This window comes from Thamnophis elegans, chromosome Z (assembly GCF_009769535.1).
Source record: "Thamnophis elegans isolate rThaEle1 chromosome Z, rThaEle1.pri, whole genome shotgun sequence".
NCBI classification, from domain to species: Eukaryota; Metazoa; Chordata; class Lepidosauria; order Squamata; family Colubridae; genus Thamnophis; species Thamnophis elegans.
In genome coordinates, this window is record NC_045558.1 from 88,169,718 (window position 1) to 88,188,693 (window position 18,976).

Sequence of the window (18,976 nt, forward strand, 5' to 3'; positions counted from 1 at the left end):
AGGGCAAGATGGTGCCACCTAGGATGACAGCTCACTCGACAAGAAGCACTGCCACCTCGGCCGCGTGGGCAACTCAGGCCTCCGTGGAGGAAATATGCCGGGCAGCCACTTGGAATTCTCCATCCTTATTCATCAAACATTATCGCATTGACTCTTATGCCACAGCCAAAGCATCCTTCGGGAGGAGGGTACTGCAGCAAATTGTAGCAAATCCATGCTCCTTGAATGTTCCTGTTTCCCTCCCTGGGACTGCATAGCTTGGGTATGTCCCATGCTTGGACTCTCCAAGCAGCGCACAGGAGAATGACCGTTGGCTTACCTGAACGGTCGTTCTCTGGGCGCTGCGGGAGAGTCCAACCCTACCCTGGGGTTTTCTTCCTCTTTAACGGATTGTAATGGCTGTGAGGAGCAAAAAGACTATTGACAAGACCGAATGAGACAATGTGCACTCGACCATCACAGACCATCAACTTTGTTTTTGAACTGGCCCTCAATGAGAGGAAGCGTGGCCAAAAGAATTAACTCAGTTCTTGGGTGAATAGATTGAATTTAACCCATGCTTGGACTCTCCCGCAGCACCCAGAGAACGACTGTTCAGGTAAGCCAATGGTCATTTGTTTTAAAAGGCTTGCATAAATTCCATCCGTAAAAATAGCATTTAAAAAGTAAGATAACCCACTGTTCAAAACCAATCCAAATTTAATTCCGCCTCTTATTTCTTCTGTTCTCCAATTTAAATTAATTTTAAGGTTTTTTTAATAGGCAGTCACTTTTAAAACAGTAAAAATTCCTCACCAGCTGAAAATACTTTCTCTTTCCATATCCTTCCCTTTTGGAGCCGCCCCGACTTCATCAGCCATTTGGCTGGATTTTTTGTCACCAGCTTGAAGAGGTTCTCTTGGATCAATCAGAGACTTTGCGATGTCCCTGTGATGAGCAAGATGTATTCTTCCTGTTCACGGTCTCTGCGGGACGGTTTAGGTCCATTTGGACCATCCAGAGACAAAAGTGTCGACTGCGATCTCAGAGCATTGAGATCGCATGTCGTGTCATCGCGACTTCGGTTCCTCCCATCAGTCCCACAAACTTTTGTTTCCCTGCACACGATGGTGTGAAATGCGACTGAGCTGGAAATCAGGTAGACAAAGAAATGGTTGGGGGAAGCGAGGGCATCTTGGTGGTGGTAGGTGTGGCAAGCTTTTCTGTCTACAAAAACCTTGTCGGTGACGGCTGATGCTGAAAGGCAGAGAAAGAGCTGCTGGGAAGAAGACAGTCGGCCCAGGAGTTGGGAATACCTTGCATCAATAAAAGGGGAAGGTGGCTAAGTGAGGGCAGAAAGCCTTGCCATGCTTGGCAAGGGGAAAAGAAATGGCAAGAGCATCCCCATCTTTCTCCAGACGCCTCAATGAAAGGCAGTGCAGCCTGGCTGCTTCCTTTCCCTGCCCTCTCCAGCACTGGAAGCCAACTATCAGCCACACACCCAATCACCATTCATCTCTTTCTCTCTCTCTATCTCTGGGTTTACCTGGTGCCACAGTCCACCACATAGGCTAGGAAGGGTGTACCTATGGCGGGGTGGTGGCAGCGTGGCTGGGTATGCTCGGCAAACTGCTTGATGAACTCATGCAGGCAGATATAGAGTGCGCCCAGGCGGCAGACGTGGGCCAGGAGGACAGCCTTGCTCAGATGCAGGAATGGTAGCAGCTCTGTGGACACCTGCAGGAGAAGAGGAGGAAGGGTGCTGGTCCAGGCCCATGGAGGGAAGGAGGGCCTTCTCTCCCCGCCCCATCGCCACGCCCACTTGCAGGCCACTGCCCACAAAAAGGCTGTCTGGGTAGCTGCGCAGCTCCAGCAGCAACTCATGGATCATAGCACTGCACAGGGACCAGGCTTGAACCCTTCTTTGCATGAGTCTCAACGATGCCCCTGGCCTCCTTAGGATAAAACTGTCTCCGGGTGCTAGATTGGCCCCCTGTGAAGCCCTCATGTGCCATGGAACCCATCCGAGGCCTCTGTTGCCATCCACTGAGGCACCTGGATTCCCAGTGATGGATGGGGTCCTTCAGGCACGTAGCTTGGACTCATAAAGAAGGCAAAATAGGGCTTTCCAAATTTTCATTGGCTTGGTAAGTATGTGACGTGTCATTTATCTGGCCTGATAGGATATGTCAGAATAAGGACAGACTTTTTGACAATTAGAGACAATTAGTATTAAGTTCGTTGAAGTTTTCCTGTTTTTTTTTTTTTTTTTACTTTCAATAGATAATATAGATATGGAAACTTTTTTTGTGATACAACTTTTAGAAACTGACTACATCTTTTTTGGTAGCCATACAATTACAGTTAAACTCATGATTGGATCTAAATTTAGTGTGTTTTTCGATACCTCAATAGTGAAATGTTCTTGAAGGCTTTATATCTACAGAAATCACTGCTTTAAGGAGAAAATTTTATCTTTTGTAAGGGAAGGTGATTATTGTTACTACTTCGATTCAGTTTATACAGATAATTAAATTACTGTATTTTTCGGAGTATAAGACGCACTGGAGTATAAGACACACCAAGGTTTTGAAGAGGCAAATTAAAAAAAAATTTTTTTGCATTCTGCAAACCTCCCAAAAAAGGCTCATTTTTATCGAAACAGGCCCATTAAAAAAAAAAGCATGAATAGCCCTTAGGAGGCTTGTAACATGTTCCTCGGGGTGGGGGTGGGGCAAAAATGAGCAAAAATTGTCCCATTTTTCATGAAAATTGGCCCTTTTTTGTCAAAAAAAAAACCTCCACCAATTTTTTGCTCATTTCTGTCCTCCTCAGCCCCGGGAGCATTCTATAAGCTTCCTACATGTTATGCATGGGCATTTTGGTAAGGGGGCGGGGTTTCAGGGGGCAAAAAAATTGCTGTATTCAGTGTATAAGACGCTCCCAGATTTTCAGCCTCTTTTCTGACGGAAAAAGATGAGGCTTATACTCCGAAAAATACGGTATGCAATTTTCCCAATAATCTAGTATTGGGTTAAGTTTCCCAGGCCAATATGAAAGTTCTCACAGTGGTCTTCTGGAGTGGCTTCATTTATTTTGCATAGATCAAAATGATTCTCTAGTCTTCCTAAGTAAAACAAAGTTCCAACAAATCTCAAGTTCCAAGTTCCATAAAGGGTATTTGGTGCTCTCTCAGCTTCGTTGTTTTCTTGCAGATGTTTCATTACCCAAACTAGGTAACTTCATCAATGATAGAAGGTAGGGTTGCTGTCATTTTATATTGTAATGCCTTGCCCTTCCTTCTCACCCTCCCTCACCCCTTTCTAAAAGATGAAATTAAGAATATTGTGCAAAAGTTTCATACTCAGCTAGTGGTATTGTGAAAAACATGATTGCTTTACGCATACTGTTTCCCAATTGGAATGTTTTATTTTAGAAAAGGATATTCTACAAATAGTTTAATCAAATACATATAGATGCATAGAAATATATGCACATTAAACAAGTGAAAGGGCCATTCCATAAGCAAACTATCTTGCTCAGTGCTGTTTTTTCTAAAAGAAGTGTTGAGCAAACACATTATTGCTGCATTTCTATTAAGATCACAAAGACTACTTCACATGAAACAAAAGACCTGAGCTATTCCATTTCCTGATAAAAATATAATATAAATATCTTTTCAACCTGCTTTCTGTTGCTTTGCCCATCTAGGCCAGAATTATCTTTCAGAAGAAGTGGGACAAAGATATATATTTAAATTTGTATTTGTCCCCTTGTATGAAATTCAAGGGACATGGTGGCTCAGTGGCTAAGACACTGAGCTTGTTGATCAGAAAGGTCAGCAGTTCGGTGGTTCAAATCCCTAGCGTCATGTAACAGAGTGATCTCCCATTACTTGTCCAGCTTCTGCCAACCTAGCAGTTTGCAAGCAATTAATGCAAGTAGAAAAATAGGGACCACTTTGGTGGGAAGGTAACAGCATTATGTGCGCCTTCGGCATTTAGTCATGCCGGTCACATGATCACAGAAACCTCTTCAGCTAGCGCTGGCTCTTCAGCCTTGAAACGGAGATGAGCACTGCCCCCTAGAATCAAGAATGACTAGCACATATGTGCGAGGGGAACCTTTACCTTTACCTTACCTTTATGCAGTTCTTATGCTGACTGTAAATTGCATGTTTTAATTATTATAAATGGTCCTGGATATATAGCAGAAAAATAACAAATAATAAATATTTACATTTGATATGTTATCTAAAAGCAATTTTTATAAACAGATGTATATAGGAATCATTTTTTCTTAGAAGCTATATAAATATTTTCCAAATTTAAAATTACATGGCTGCAAACACTAATTAAAAAATCCACTTTTGGGTAATTACATTCTAATAACATTTTGAGTATGCTATATGAAAGTCCGCAAAACATATGGCTCATAGGTTTCATGCTACTTACATATTATTACCTTGCCAATTTTTATTGAAATTCAGTAAATCCTCCACTGCCAAATGTCATTTCTACAAACTTGTGTCATATAGATACTGTTGAGTACCTATATTACAGTGATGGCTAATCTTTTCTGCACCGAGTGCCAAAATGGGAACACGTGCAATCCTTTTTGGCACTGAGTGTCAAGTGCGAGCGTGCGAAGCACACATGCACACCGAAATCAGAAAAGTAGATGATCTACTGGTTTTCAGCATGCACATGTGCGCCAGCCACCTACTTTTCCTGTTTCTGGCATGCATGTATATGCATGTGCAAAGACCAGCTGTCCAGTGTGCATGTGCCAGCTCCACCTGGGGTCCTCATGCCTCCCTACCTGCCCTCTGCCCTCCCCCTGCCCCCATTGGGGTGGTGGGACATACCTAATGATGACCTGGTTCTGTAGCCTCGGACAGTGAGAGAAAGTTGGGCTACCTGCCTCAGCTGGAAAACCGGAACCCCTTCCCGGCCTTGGAGGTAAGGGGCATCATTGTTCCTGGGGCTTGGGTTGTGGAGCCAGCAGGTGGAAGAGCTTTGCTCCAACTCTGGCCAGGATGAAGCACCATCCCCAGCCCACCACCAAGAAGAATCCAGCGCAGCCCCTCCCCTTCCCCATTGCTTTCCGGCTTACACGCCTCTTACCCTTTGGTAGCATCTCCATGCTGCACTCTCCACCGGCCCTCCTGGGGCAGCTCGCCTCCCTGATGGTGCCTCCTCTTGCTTTTCATGCTCCAGCATCCCAGCTGGGAGCAGCAGCGCTAGAACTGCCGGCATCCCACCAGCATTCCGGATGTGCAGCAGTGCCACGGGCTGGAGGACTGGGGCCACACAAGAAGCCTGCTCGGACAGGGATGGAGGGAAGTTCTGGCACGCCTGTTCTGGCTGGCAGCTCTGCTCCCCTTGTAGGTTCCCGCATGTGCACTGGCCAACTGGTCTTTTGGTTTTTGGCGCTCCTGTGGTGAAAGCCAGCTGGCCAGTGCACCAGAACCCGGAAGAATGAATGATGGCTCCACGCACCCAGAGAGATGATTCTGAGTGCTACTTCCGGCATGCATGCCATAGGTTTGCCATCACAGCTATATTATCTCCATGCCTCATTGACACCATCCGCTGCACAGCTACTGTTGTACTACTAAGTGCTGAACAACAGATAGCATGACCATTATTCCTAATTCCTTTTAATTTATCAGTGTAATTATTTCCAATCCATGACTTAGGCCTATCTGGAATATAATGACCCAACAGCACTTTTTCATTTAAAAAGCATATCCTTTCGCCTCTTATAATAATGTGCAGAATATTTTCAGTGCTACAAGTGCAAGATTATACTTTTATATATGAAATAATATAGGATATAGTTAAAATCCTTTTTCTTGTTCCATGCAGGTGAAACTGAACAGGAGCTGGGACCTCCTCCCTCTGTAGATGAGGCAGCAAACACACTCATGACTCGCCTTGGCTTCCTTCTGGGAGAAAAAGTGACTGAGCTACAGGCAGGGAATCAGTATAACATGGAAGGACAGGAAGACAATCAGGTAAGCTTAAAACTTTGTGTAGAATTATAATTATTTTATTATATTCTATTTCTGGAAAACAAAAAATTACATGTTATGATTCAAATCTCATCTTGTATTAGATGTATGAAAATCATACATATTGGTGATAAACTAGGACTTATCAGGCAAAAGCAAGTAGAACAAGTCCACAAAGTTTCAAGAATCACCAGACTGACTGCATTTGCAATTGAGCTGGTAGATAAGGGCTGCACTGACTCATACTCTCCTTCCCTTGACATCCCTGTGCTCATGCCACATCACCGCACCTCTCTTCTAACTCATGTGTGGCTTGTCCAGTGATTTTGACAAGGACTGGGACTATCTGAACTGTCATTATTAAGCAATATTGTCATGTGACCATATTGCTTAATAACAGGGGTCTCGATCCCAATTGCCAGCATAACTCAAGGATTACCTATAGAATATTATTCTGGATGAGTTTGAGCAGTTGCATCTGTTGACAAAGAACAGTTCTTTTCATAAAAGCTGAGCAAGTTGATGTGGTTCTTACAATGCTAGGTCATTGGAAAAATATATGGACCTATTCTCCATATCTGGTCTTTAAAAAAGTTTATTCATCTTTGAGTAATATGGCCAGGGCAGATTCCTTAAGTTACTCCATCTCATGTTATTAGTCTGATAGCAAACTCTCCCTTTCCATATTTCAGGGAAGGAAGCCCAATGATGATTCATCTTCAAAGATAGGAGTCTTTTAGAAATTTTAGTCTAGGGGGCAGAAGAGTTGTCAACATACATACAGACATACAGATATACATATACATCCTAAAGCAACAAGAACGAACGTTGATACTTACCTGAATGTCGCTTCTCATGAGGGGAGCGGGAGGTGCTACAGTTGGGCTGTTATCAGTGCTGATTGGTCCATAGACTGAGAGAAAGTGGTGCAGTCATGCCTCTACTCCTTTTGCCCAGTTCCTCAAGGTCGCATGGAGTACAATGATCTACAATAGAATTTCACAACAAGGGTACTCCCCGGGCAGTCCGCTACAACTAACTAGGGTAGGATGTAGCATTTCCTGCTCCCCTCATGAGAAGCAATGTTCAGGTAAGTCCCAACGTTTGTTCTCCATGATAGGGAGCGAGAGGTGCTACAATTGGGACGTACTCAAGCTACAGTCCACAGAGTGGGGAGGATGACGCTTCAGCTGATGCATAAGTATTTAATCTACAGTGATGAATAAAGGAAGTAGGGGATGCCCAAGAGGCTGCCCTATAGATATCTTCAAATGGTGTTCTAGTCGCCTATGCCGCTGTGGTAGCCGCATTTCGAGTTGAATGTGCGGTAGTACCCTGAGGTGGAGTCTTATTCTTTATCTTGTAGGCCAAAGATATGGTTCCCCTTAACCATCAACCTATGGTTTTTGGGGTGACTCTAGCTCCCAGAGTGGTCGATTGGAATGACACCAGCAACGCTTCCAACCTATGGAACAAAGCCGTTCATCTGAGGTAAATCCTCAGTGCCCTATGGACATATAACCTGTGCCAGAGACATTCTCTTGCGTGGGATGGAGCCGGACAGAAGTTGGGTTATACTACCTCTTGCACCCTATGAAAAGGAGTGCTTATTTTTGGGAGGAAGGAGGGATCTAACCTTAGTGTTACCCTGTCCTGATGGAAAATGCATTTCATCTCGAAAGAGCTCCAAGCTGCGAAATGTGTCTTGCCAATGTAATGGCTATTAAGAATGCAACTTTCAGAATCAAGAGCTGAAGAGAGATTGTGCATATGGCTCAAATGGAGGTCCTGTCAAAGCCTGAAGGACGATGGTAAATCCCACATAGGGAATCGGTGTATGACTGGTGGGGCCAGATTTGCTACACCCTTTAAGAACCACTTAATAAGCAGTAGGTATGATAAGGGGACTTGACCTTCCCCGGGTAGGACAGTTGAAAGTGCTGCAATTTGGCAGTGCAGAGTGTTGTGGGCAAGGCCATTGTCCAGTCCATGCTGCAAAAATTCCAGGACCTGTTGTATCAAGGCATCAGAAGGGGATATGGATGTCGACCCACACCACCTGATGAACACTGACCATGTGGCATTGTAGATCCTTGTGGTCAAAAGTTTTCTGGATACCTCCAAAGTGGAGATAACTTTTGCGGAAACATTCGCTTCCTTCAGGAGGCCCTCTTCAAATGCCAGGCGGTCAGTTGGAGCAACTGGGGCTCCGGGCATATCAAAAACCCCTAGCACAGACAGATCTCCTCCCTGGGGATTTTCCACGATGTGGACGCAGACAATTGTATTAAGTCTGCATACCACAGTCTCCTGGGCCAGTCTGGTGCTATCAGGATTACTTCCGCCCCCGTTAACACTACCATTCTGATGGTCCCTGGAAGAAGGGGAAGCGTACAAGAGTCTTGTTGGCCATCTGCATCTCAGAGCATCTGTGTCCTCAGCCCCTCGTGTCCGGTATCGGGATACAAACTGGGGGAGTTGCGCATTCGCCGGGGTTGCAAAAAGGTCTATCATCGGTGTCCCAAACCGACGGCAAATGTGGTGAAAAAGATCTGGATGGAGCTGCCACTTCCTGTGGTCCACAGTGGCCCAACTGTGCCAATCTGCTTGATGATTTGCAGTCCCAGAGATATGGTCCGCTATAATCGAGGCCATATGCATCTCTGCCCACGAGATGAGTCTATGTGCCTCTGTCCAGAAAGCTTTTGAGTGAGTCCCACCTTGCCTGTTCATGTGTGCCTTCGTGGCGATGTTGTCTGTGAGAAGTAACACGTGCTTGCGTTGCAAGTCTGGCTGAAAGTGATGCAATGCCCGACTGGCCACTTTCAGCTCGAGATATTTATATTATGGCGCAGATCTGTGGCAGTCCAATGACCCTGCGGCAGCTTTGAGCCCATCAGCGCCTCCCAGCCGTAAAGACTGGCATCTGTAGTCATGGTTACTCTCGTCGGCTCTCTGAACTCCGATCCTCTGGTGAGTTCTGTGGAGAGCCACCACCAGAACAACAGGCAGACCTGTGGAGACACTGGAATGGCTAAAGGTGAGTTGCTCATCATTTGTTTTTGATATGGGATTAAGGCCCACTGCAATGTCCTGGTGTGAAAGCGCGCCCAGGGAACTTTCCCAATGCACGATATCATTGTGCCTAGTGGATGTGAGAGGTCTACTATAGGTACTGCCCACCTGGAATGCACCTTATGGACTATTTTTTGTAGATTAGACCTACAGTCTTGAGACAGAAAGACCAACTCAGCTTCTGAGTTTATTATTGCTCCTAGGTGCAAAATTCTCATGGTGGGCATGAAATGGCTTTTAGAAAAATTGACAGAGAATCCCACCTGTTGAAGGGTGCTAATGGTGAGGTGAAGGTCCTGAATTGCCTGATCATAAGAATGGACCTGCACTAAGACATCATCAAGGTAGCATTGGAGCCTTACTGGGATAGAACCAAGGTAAGCTGCCAATGCTGCCAGAACCTTGGTGAATGACATCGGGGCTGAGGCCAGCCCAAAAGGGACCCCTCCTGAGCGAACCTGAGGTATCTGCGGTGGGATGGTAATACCGGGATTTGTAAATACACTTCAGTGAGGTCTATGGAGGCCAGATAGTCTCCCAGTCTGATCCCTTGTAACATGGACCTCAGTGAGGCCATTTTAAAACATCTATAAACGATGTACCGGTTTATACATTTCAGATCAAGGATCGCTCTCCACCCACTCACCCACGAACTCTTAGAGGTTGTAATAAAATCCCAACCCCCGCTCTTCCAACGGAACCGGCTCTATTGCTCGAATTTCCAATAAATGTCGAATTGCTAGCCTTACAAGATTACATTTTACAGCGTTCGAGAAGAAGGGAAGGACCTGATGAGATTCGGAGGGGAGGGGAGAAATTCTAATCTGAGGCTTTGTTGTACAGTTGCAAGAAACCCAACCATCCATTGTTATGCATTTCCATTGTGACGCAAAGTGATACAGGAATACAGCCTATGGGAAGAGTGGGATTAGAATCATTTCCCTCTGTGGAAGGGACGACCACCTCCCCCACGAAAGGGCCATTTGGACTGGTCCTGGGTTCTATTCTTGTCAGGGAAATAATTCCTGTTTTAGAATCGATCCACTCTGGGACCATAGTACCTGTTCTGATGGAAGTCAGGCTCACTGGGATGGAAAGAGGGTCATCTGCGGTAAGGAGCAGATTGGTTCTCCTGTCACTTGGTTGTAGTGGGAAGCACCTTCTTTTTGTCCTTGTTTTCAATTAATATAGGTTCAAAGGACTCGCCAAAAAGAGACCCTCCTGCATAAGGTGCGGACGCTAAGTGGAACTTTGACTTGTTGTCTGCTTGCCAGTTCCTAAGTCAAAGAAGGCATCTGGAGGCCACAGAAGCAGACAAAGCCCGAGAGGCAAACTTGAAGGAGTCTAGTGTGGTATCTGCAGAAAATTGTGTTGCAGCAATAATTTTACTAAGGTCTTTCATCATTCGAGCGTCCTTAGGTGGAATGCGCTCCTGCAGTTGCTGCAACTGGAAAGTATTCTCCTCAAGAAACTGCTGGAGACAATGTAACGCTAACCATTTATTAACATAGCTGACAACGAACAAAGTAACGAACTTAACTGACAGCCTTTTATATGCGGCTGTCAAACTGTTAACCAATAGGAAGCTTCCCCAGCTTCCTCGAGCCTGCACACGCGCCAGCTTCAACGGCTTCCTTTTCCCCCCATTGATTGACAGTCTTTCTCGAGACTTCAGAACATAGCAGCAATTACAAGAGGGTGGTCCTATTAAAGAAGAAAGCAGCCACTATTGATTTTATGGCCCATGCTGAAGCCTGGAACCCTTTCCATAAGATGAGTTCCGCTTTTTTATTTTCAGGCTTCAGTTTGTCCGCTATATCTCCTGAGACAACAGCGGCAGAAGATGACAGAGCCATGACTGCGGTATCGACAGAAGGAGCCTGAAGTGCTTGCGAAAGTCCCTGATCTACGTTGTAAAAGCATCAGTCATTCCCCTCTGGATTTGGGAAATTCCCTGGATGAGCCCACTGATTCTTCACTACCTCTAGAAATAGAGGGGGAGCAGGGACCTCCTCCTTATCCATGGCAGCCTTAGCAAAATTGTCTGGGGCAAGTCCTTACTGCTATCAGTGGATGCAGTTGTGGAATTTCCACCCAACTTAGGGGTCACCTTAGCTTTGCCCAAAAGTTGTTTGAAAGAGAAGGTGGGAAGAGTCCAGAAAAGGCTGGAGTGTCTGGTTTTGTTGACTCCTCATCCTCAGAAATTATTAAATCATGCTGAGGTTCCTCTGCCTATACAGGCCCCTCATTAGCCAGCAAGGGGGACCCTGGTCTACGCTCTCCACTTGTCTGACTCCTGTGTATGATTGAGGCTGGGTGTCTTTGCGCCCCTAAACCTGAGTGCCCTGTTGCTTCAAGCATAAAGCAATGCTCTGAGAAATTGCCACGGTAATTATTCTTTGAAGGCTTGACGGTAGGTGTTCCGAGGACTCAAGGTCCTCATAGGGGTCTATAGGGATCTGTGGATCGGGAGCCTGGGGGGCCAGGGTGACTGGAGGAAGGAAATCTCTGGAGGTTCCCTCAATGGGATCTCCTATTATGCTCCTGATTGCTGATGGAGAAACTGATGGTGAAGGGGAAATGTCCATCCTTCTGCTTCTAACCAGGGGCAATGCTGGGGAAGAATCATGGCTAATCATGCCTCTGGATGTAGACCTAGACCTGCCTTCCCTTTGGGCTTCCAACAGGTGTTCTGCTTGGGCAACCCGCTTCTCTGGGGCCCTCTGTCTGTGCTGTTCATCACGTAGCACTGCTCTGGATTGGCGCTGAGTAGCTGGGGTGTTATTAGAGTTGGCTCTAGTGGTAGGCCTAATCGCCCCCAGTTCCGGACTCTGATTATCGGGTTCAACCCAGGGGTTCAAGTCCTCTTATTGAGAACCTTTGGCAGCCGCCATTTCTTCCCCCTGGTCTACTCAGGGCACCACTCAATTTGATGCGGTTCAATTTGTGGGGAAAGGCAGTAGCAAGACTTGTCTGGGCCTGATAGGAAGATGCCTGGATTCAAAGAGCTCTGAAAGTTCATTGGCCTTGTGCTTCAACAAAATGGCTGTCACACTGGTCATCTCAAAATGGCCATCCGACTCTCCGACTGTTGACAAAGACGACCCGCCAATCTGTGGCGCCAGATAGCCAGTTGCACAATAAGCATTGTTGGCGATACTCCCTTTAAGGGTCCTGCAAAGTTTCGCCGACGGCTGAAACCTGGTGGCGCTAAATGAAAGCCAGACAATCTGAGCACTGTGAAGCGGTGGCTGGCTGACTTCAAGCCTCGTCACTTGACAAACAGCCTTCCCGAGTGACGGACTATGGCCGCGCGAGCCTCCAATGTACTTTATTTTAGCCAGCTGCACCAACCTCAAATTTAATTATCTCTGCCGTAGGCGACCAGATCCACAACCCGGACCGGCGATCAGGTGCCTGTCAGGGGAAGGCATTAAACACCCCCTCCTTGCGATAATTTGGTTGAATTTTAATGTGAAATCCAAATTTAATTTTAGAGACAAAGTAGCCAATTACAGAATTTAGTTTAAAGCCTAATTTAAATTTGAAAAACAGTTTTAAGAAAGCTACAATAGAGAAAATGAATTATTATGTTTATGATTATATTCAGTGTATTCTTCACTGTTATAGTGAAACCCTATAAGCTTTACTGATAGCTTTACTGTGATGTTTGTGTTCCTGCTTCCAATTTTCCAGACTTCAGCAGTTTCCCAGCGAATAAGTCCTTGTTCCACACTGACCAGCAGTACTGCTTCACCACCTGCCAGTAGCCCTTGTTCCACCCTCCCTCAAACTAGTGCTAAGGATGTTATAGCAAAGGACTGCAATTATGGAGCTGTCACAAGTCCTACATCTACTCTTGAAAGCAGGGATAGTGGCATCATAGGTGAGTCTTAGATATGCACATATTTATTTTAAAATTCAGCTATACAGTATTGAATGTTAATATTTGCAGCATCATGAAGGGAATTGGGAAAAGTGGAACAAATATGAGGAGTCCTTGGTACTCTCTGAGCTTGGTTGCTTAGTTGCAGATGTTTCATCACTTAAATTAGGTAACATCATCAGTGCTGACATTATCTGTTTTGGGTAATGAAACAATTGCAAAAAATAAAAATAAAAATGACTTGTCTAAAATCTTTCTGCTTTAAATAACATTTTGGGAGATACCATTTTTTAGAAGTTTGTTAAGGACGGAAGCTGAAATTTTCTGTAAATGAATTAAGCTACTGATACTTAAAACTTTGGGGCTTTGGAGAAAGAAACAATCTTTTTGGGGGGTTTGTCACACATGAAACAGTTCCCAAGATAGAGAAAGGAACTGTTCTTGTCACTAATCAACATTTTGTAAGGGCAAAAGTTACCAGAGCCTTTTCCACATCCACAATGCTGATAGAAGGATGTTCAGGAGGCATATCAGATATAAATGGAGATAAATTCCAGTTTCCCGAGTTGTGTACCAAACAAGAAACAAATAAAATGAAAGTTCAACATAAGAATTGCTTCCACTCATAACTGAGATGAAGAAACCAGTGATGTGAAATAAGGTACAAAGTAGAATGTTGAATGTCTCTCAGAAGCTCTGCCAATACTGTCCTTTTCAAAGACACTCAGAAAGTTTAAATGGGTCAATATTGTTATCATCCAGTCTTGTGATGAGGAGACAGGGAGAACATGGAATCAGTAATGTCAAATGAACTTTGAAAATGATTCAAAGTTACATGCAGTGTAATCTCAATTAAGAAAATAAGGGACTGCTTGGTAGAAAAGAATTATTAAATCTCCAAAATGTGCTGCAAAATGTTTGAGAAAGTGAATACAATTCTTGCCTGCATTACCTTAAATCTGTGAATAGCAGCAAAATCTCAAGAAACAACATAGTTGAGGTGGTCTATTTCCAATTCAATGATGAACTATCCCTGTACTGTCTTGTTCCAGGGGATATTTTGTTGGCTTCTAGAAATAAATTTTCTAAACCAGAAACAGTTTAAAGTCCAAAATGTTGAATTACTTTTGAATTTAGCTGCTATAGTTCATTCCATAGGTCTTTTTGGAACTCAAATCTGAAGTGTTATAATCCTGCCAATTAATAAAATGGAAATATATTTTCTGTATAACTAGTATATTAAAAGTGAGAAAAAACATTGGAAAAGCTCAAGTTAAACATGAGGAAAAATGTGTATTTTGAAATTTAATATTTAGAAAACTTAGAAAGTTTTGTCCTAGCTCAGTTTGAAAAGTCTTCCTTTTGAGGTAAAGCTTGGTTAAAAAAGATAAATTTGTTTTTGCTGGTTAATATGAGAAATATCTTATATTGAGGTCATGAAAAATATTAAATAAAGGTGGTTGAAGTCTGTGCCAGATAATAATGGTTTGTGAATATATTTTCCATCAGTGTCAAAATATCAGTATTGCAGATAACAAATGCAATATAATAATAATACATGAATAAATATGAGAGCTCTAAAAATCCTATATGTAGCAATGGTTGCATATATCAATTGATACGTATGTTCTCCCAATATAATTGAAATCATTGCATGGAACCATGCAGTTTTGTCTTTTTTCAAATGGCCCAAATTTCCTTTTGTCTCCTATTAGATCGCACCTCTTATTAGTCACCATTCATATGAAGTATTTCCTATATATCAGGTTTCTGATTTCACTACAGAGGCAATAATAATGCAGAGGCAATCATTGATCTTTTTCTTATATAATGCAATGGCAAATCACAATATTAATAAAAAGCCACTAGATAGGCTGTTTCAGTACTAGAAGGGAGGATATGAAGAAAAAAGTGATCAAGAATAAGCTAAGTTTTTATAAAGAGTTAATCTATTAAAATGTAAATTTTGTAAATTTACTACTAAATGTAAATGTAAAAACTACTACTTAATTAACTAGTAGGATTTCTTCTATTTATATGAGAAAAAGAAGTGGGGAGGGGAAGGGAAGGGGCGTTGGTCTTACCTGAGACGCCCTTTCTCTGAGTAGCTCCAGGAGAATGCAAGAATGGGTTGTCTTGTCTGTTGTGCTTAGAGACCGAGCTGTCAACTTTGTGGCCACGCCCGTCATCACTCTCTTTGGCTCAGTTTCAGCGAAAATGTAGCTGTAAATCAAATCTCAAACAAGGTTAATGATAGCTCCTGGCTTCCAACCTAGAGGTCGCCAGAGTGGGGTTGCATTCTCCTGGAGCTACTCAGAAAAAGGGTGTCTCAGGTAGGACCAACGCCCCTTCTCCTGAGTCCTTCCAGGAGAGTGCAAGAATGGCACTTACCAAAGCCGGCTGATCTAAAGATGTGACGCCGCTTGATTGGAAGTCCTCGTATCCGCGTGCACTCTTTGCAGGACCCTCCATCCAAAGGATGCTTCCACCAAAACAAATACGTCCAATTTGTAATGGTGAATAAAGGGCGAAGGAGAAGCCCATGTCGCCACTCTGCAAATTTCTTTGATGGATGCTTGCATAGCCCATGCTGCTGTTGTTGCTGCACTTCTGGTACAGTGAGTAGTCACCCCTCTGGGAGCTGGTAAAGCCTGAACTTCATAAGCCTTAGCGATGCAAGCTCTCAGCCAACAGCCAATTGTTAATGGAGTTACCTTGGAGCCCATCAATGCAGGGTGGAAAGAAATAAACAGTGCCTCAGTCTTTCTAATAGAGGAAGTCCTCCTGAGATAAATTCGGATGGCCCTCCTCACATCCAAGGTGTGCCATTTCTTCTCCAGGGCATGAGATGGCCTTGGACAGAAGTCTGGCAGGATGATTTCCTGGGCCCTGTGGAGTCAGGTGTTCACCTTGGAGACGAAGTAGAGATCCATCCTGAGGACCACTCTGTTCTGATGAAATGTACATAAGTCTTTCCTGACTGAAAGAGTGGCCAGCTGCGAAATGCGCCTGGCTGAAGTGATGGCTACAAGAAATGTGACCTTAAAGGTCAGGAAACGCAGGCTGACAGTGGTTGAAATGGTGTGGAGGTCAGGGCTTGTATGACCTTTGATAGAGGGGCCCCTGTGAATCACAACTGGTTTCAGCTTTGCTGCCTCAGTGATAAATCTCTGAATGACCAGATGGTGAGCCAGAAATTCCCTTTCCCCACACGTCAATACTGTTGCAAGGGCTGCCACTTGCCTGTGAATGATGTTGTGTGACAGGCCCTTGTCCAGGCCTTCCTGGAGAAATTCCAGGGCTTGTGGAACTGACGCTGAGGTGGGAGTAATATCTGCCTTAAGGCACCAGCTGGTAAACGCTGCCCAAGTAGAATTGTAGATTCTGTTTATGGATTTCCTTCTGGAGGCCTGAATAGTCTGTATCACTCTGGAGGAGAAATTGCCCTTCCTCAGGAGGCTCCTCTCAAGTGCCAGATGGTCAGTTAGAGCCACTGAGGCTCTGGATGGGCCAATACTCCCTGGCTGAGGGAGATTCTCTCCTGTGGGATCTTCCAGTGCCAAGATATAAAAAGGTCTGCATACCATGGGCGTTTGGGTCAGTTTGGGCCAGTGGGGAGCAATGAGCAGAACCTCCTCCCTCTCTTTCAGTACCTTCTGAATGACCCCTGGGATGAGGGGAAGAGGGAGGAAGGCATACAGCAGTCCCTTGGGCTATGGGCTACAGAGAGAATTGGCCCCTTCTGTTCCCAGTGTTGCTAACCTGGTGAAATATTGTGGTAGTTGAGCATTTGTCGGGGAGGTGAACAGGTCCACAACAGGCTGACCGAACTTCTCGGACAAGTCCCTGAGGAGATCTGGATGTAACCTCCATTCTGAGTGATCTATTGTAGACTTGCTGAAGTAGTCTGCCTGCACATTCACTATTCCTGCAATGTGCTCCGCTTTGAGAGAGAAGAGGTGTTCCTCTGCCCACATCCCCAACTGTTCTGCTTCCATCATGAGGACCCTGGAGTAGGTGCCTTCTTGACGGTTGATGTGAGTTTGCTAATCACATTGTTGATAAGAAGGGGAACATGTTGTCCCTGAATTATGTCTTTGAATTGTCGAAGGGCCAAGTGTGCCACCCAAAGTTCCAGCCAATTGATGTTGTTGTGCAGGTCTTCCTGAGATCGACGACCCTGGACCATGTGAGACTGGAGATGGGTGCCCCAGACGAATAGACTGGCATCCGAGGTTATCGTGATGTGGCTGGGCTCTTTGAAGGCACATCCCTTCAACAGTCAAAATGAACATCTTACCCAAAATACTTTTTAAATTCCAAAATATACCAATAAGATTGGAGAAAGATTATTTCAGAAATTTGAATAAAACAGTATCTAAATTTATTTGGCAAGGAAAGATACCTAGAATCAAATTGAAATTCTTACAGGATTCAACTGGGAAAGATCCTACCAAGTGCAGCATTAACATGGGTAAGAGACTGGATAGGACTAAAAAGTAGAAGGCTATTAGTATTGGAAGGCCATGATATGCAAATGGGGTGGGATGGCATGCCTTCCTATGGGACAAAAAACACAAGACTCACCAGTACTTTCAGAGGAACCCTATAAGATGAGCCGTACAGGAAACCAGGCAGCTCTAATCACTTTTAAACTGATTTTCTAGCCAGGCTAGGGTGCCATCCGAATCGCAATAAAATTGGTATAAAAACCTGTTCCTGAGAGTGCAACAAGTCCTAATTGAGTTGACACATCTGATCTAAGCATAGACCGAGCCGAATCTGGGCCAGAGAGGGTGACGACGGGGCATGGCCACAAAGTTGACAGCTCGGTCTCTAAGCAGAACAGACAAGACAACCCATTCTTGCACTCTCCCAGAAGCACTCAGGAGAATATGATATATTTACAGGATGGAAATGCAGGGGGTCTCTATTTTATGTGTCTTGAAAAACCAGTTTTAGCAAAGAACCAAGACATTTCTTTTTTTTTTTTTTAAATATGTTTTATTCATTTTTCACATTCCATTTGCAATCACTTATATACAGGGTATTTACTATAAGAAAAGAAAAAAAAAAAGGAGATAAAACGAACAAAAAAAGGAAACACAACTCATCATTCACAACCCCACCTAACCCTTCCATCCTCCATACACCCCATCTACCCCCTCCAACTTTCCTTTCTCCCTCTAACACTCCCCTCCTACTTCCCTTTCCCCTCAAGCCTTCCTTCTCCCCTTACTCCCCACACACCCTCCTTACATTCCCCTTACTCCTTCCTTACTCCTCCCTCTTCTTTCCCTCTACCTCCCTCCTTGGTGTATGCCTTTATTCGAGTGTTGTTTGATCTGATAAAAGTAAAATGAACCAAGGAAAAAAAAAATAAAAGAAAAAAAAGAACCACCGTATATAAATACATTCTTGTTCTTATTAAGACTATGTTAACACCCCCCACCCCCACCCCACAAATCCCCATCCCTAATCCTCCCGACTTCCCAGGGCCCACACCTGGCACTACCTTCTGTCTAAAATATTTTGTATACATATGGATTAAAAAACCAAGACATTTCTGATTTCTCTTATATTATTTGTTGCAGTTGGATGGTGCAATTGCTACATATAAGGCTTTTAGGACTTTTATATTTATTCATATAGTCATAATGTTGCATTTGTCTTCTGTAATATAAATACCTAGTTTCAACTGTTTCATAATATTGATATTTGATTTTACTTGGCAGAATAAATGCTACATACTGTGTGTGTGTGTGTGTGTGTGTGTGTATGTGTGTATGTATATATATATATATATATATATATATATATATATATATATATATATATATATATATATATATATATATATATATATATATATATATTTGAATTTGCTATATTCATGTTTTGGTAATGCAAATCACAATTAGGTTAGGCAAGAGTTTACCATGAGATTGAACATTTAATTTCTACTGGAATGTAAGGAGTATTCAAGAAAGAATATAGGATATATAGTTAATTACTGCAGC

General features: G+C 43.8%; 1 protein-coding gene across 1 annotated transcript in view; it reads left to right on the plus strand.

The window, feature by feature from the left end:
* Window positions 1–18,976, plus strand: part of TANC2 (tetratricopeptide repeat, ankyrin repeat and coiled-coil containing 2) — a 335,865-nt gene that overhangs the window by 222,555 nt on the left and 94,334 nt on the right. Inside the window, exons 6-7 of the mRNA XM_032236790.1 lie at window positions 5,850–5,998; window positions 12,767–12,956. Of these exons, the coding sequence (XP_032092681.1) occupies window positions 5,850–5,998; window positions 12,767–12,956 (339 nt within the window). The remainder of the gene's footprint in view (window positions 1–5,849; window positions 5,999–12,766; window positions 12,957–18,976) is intronic.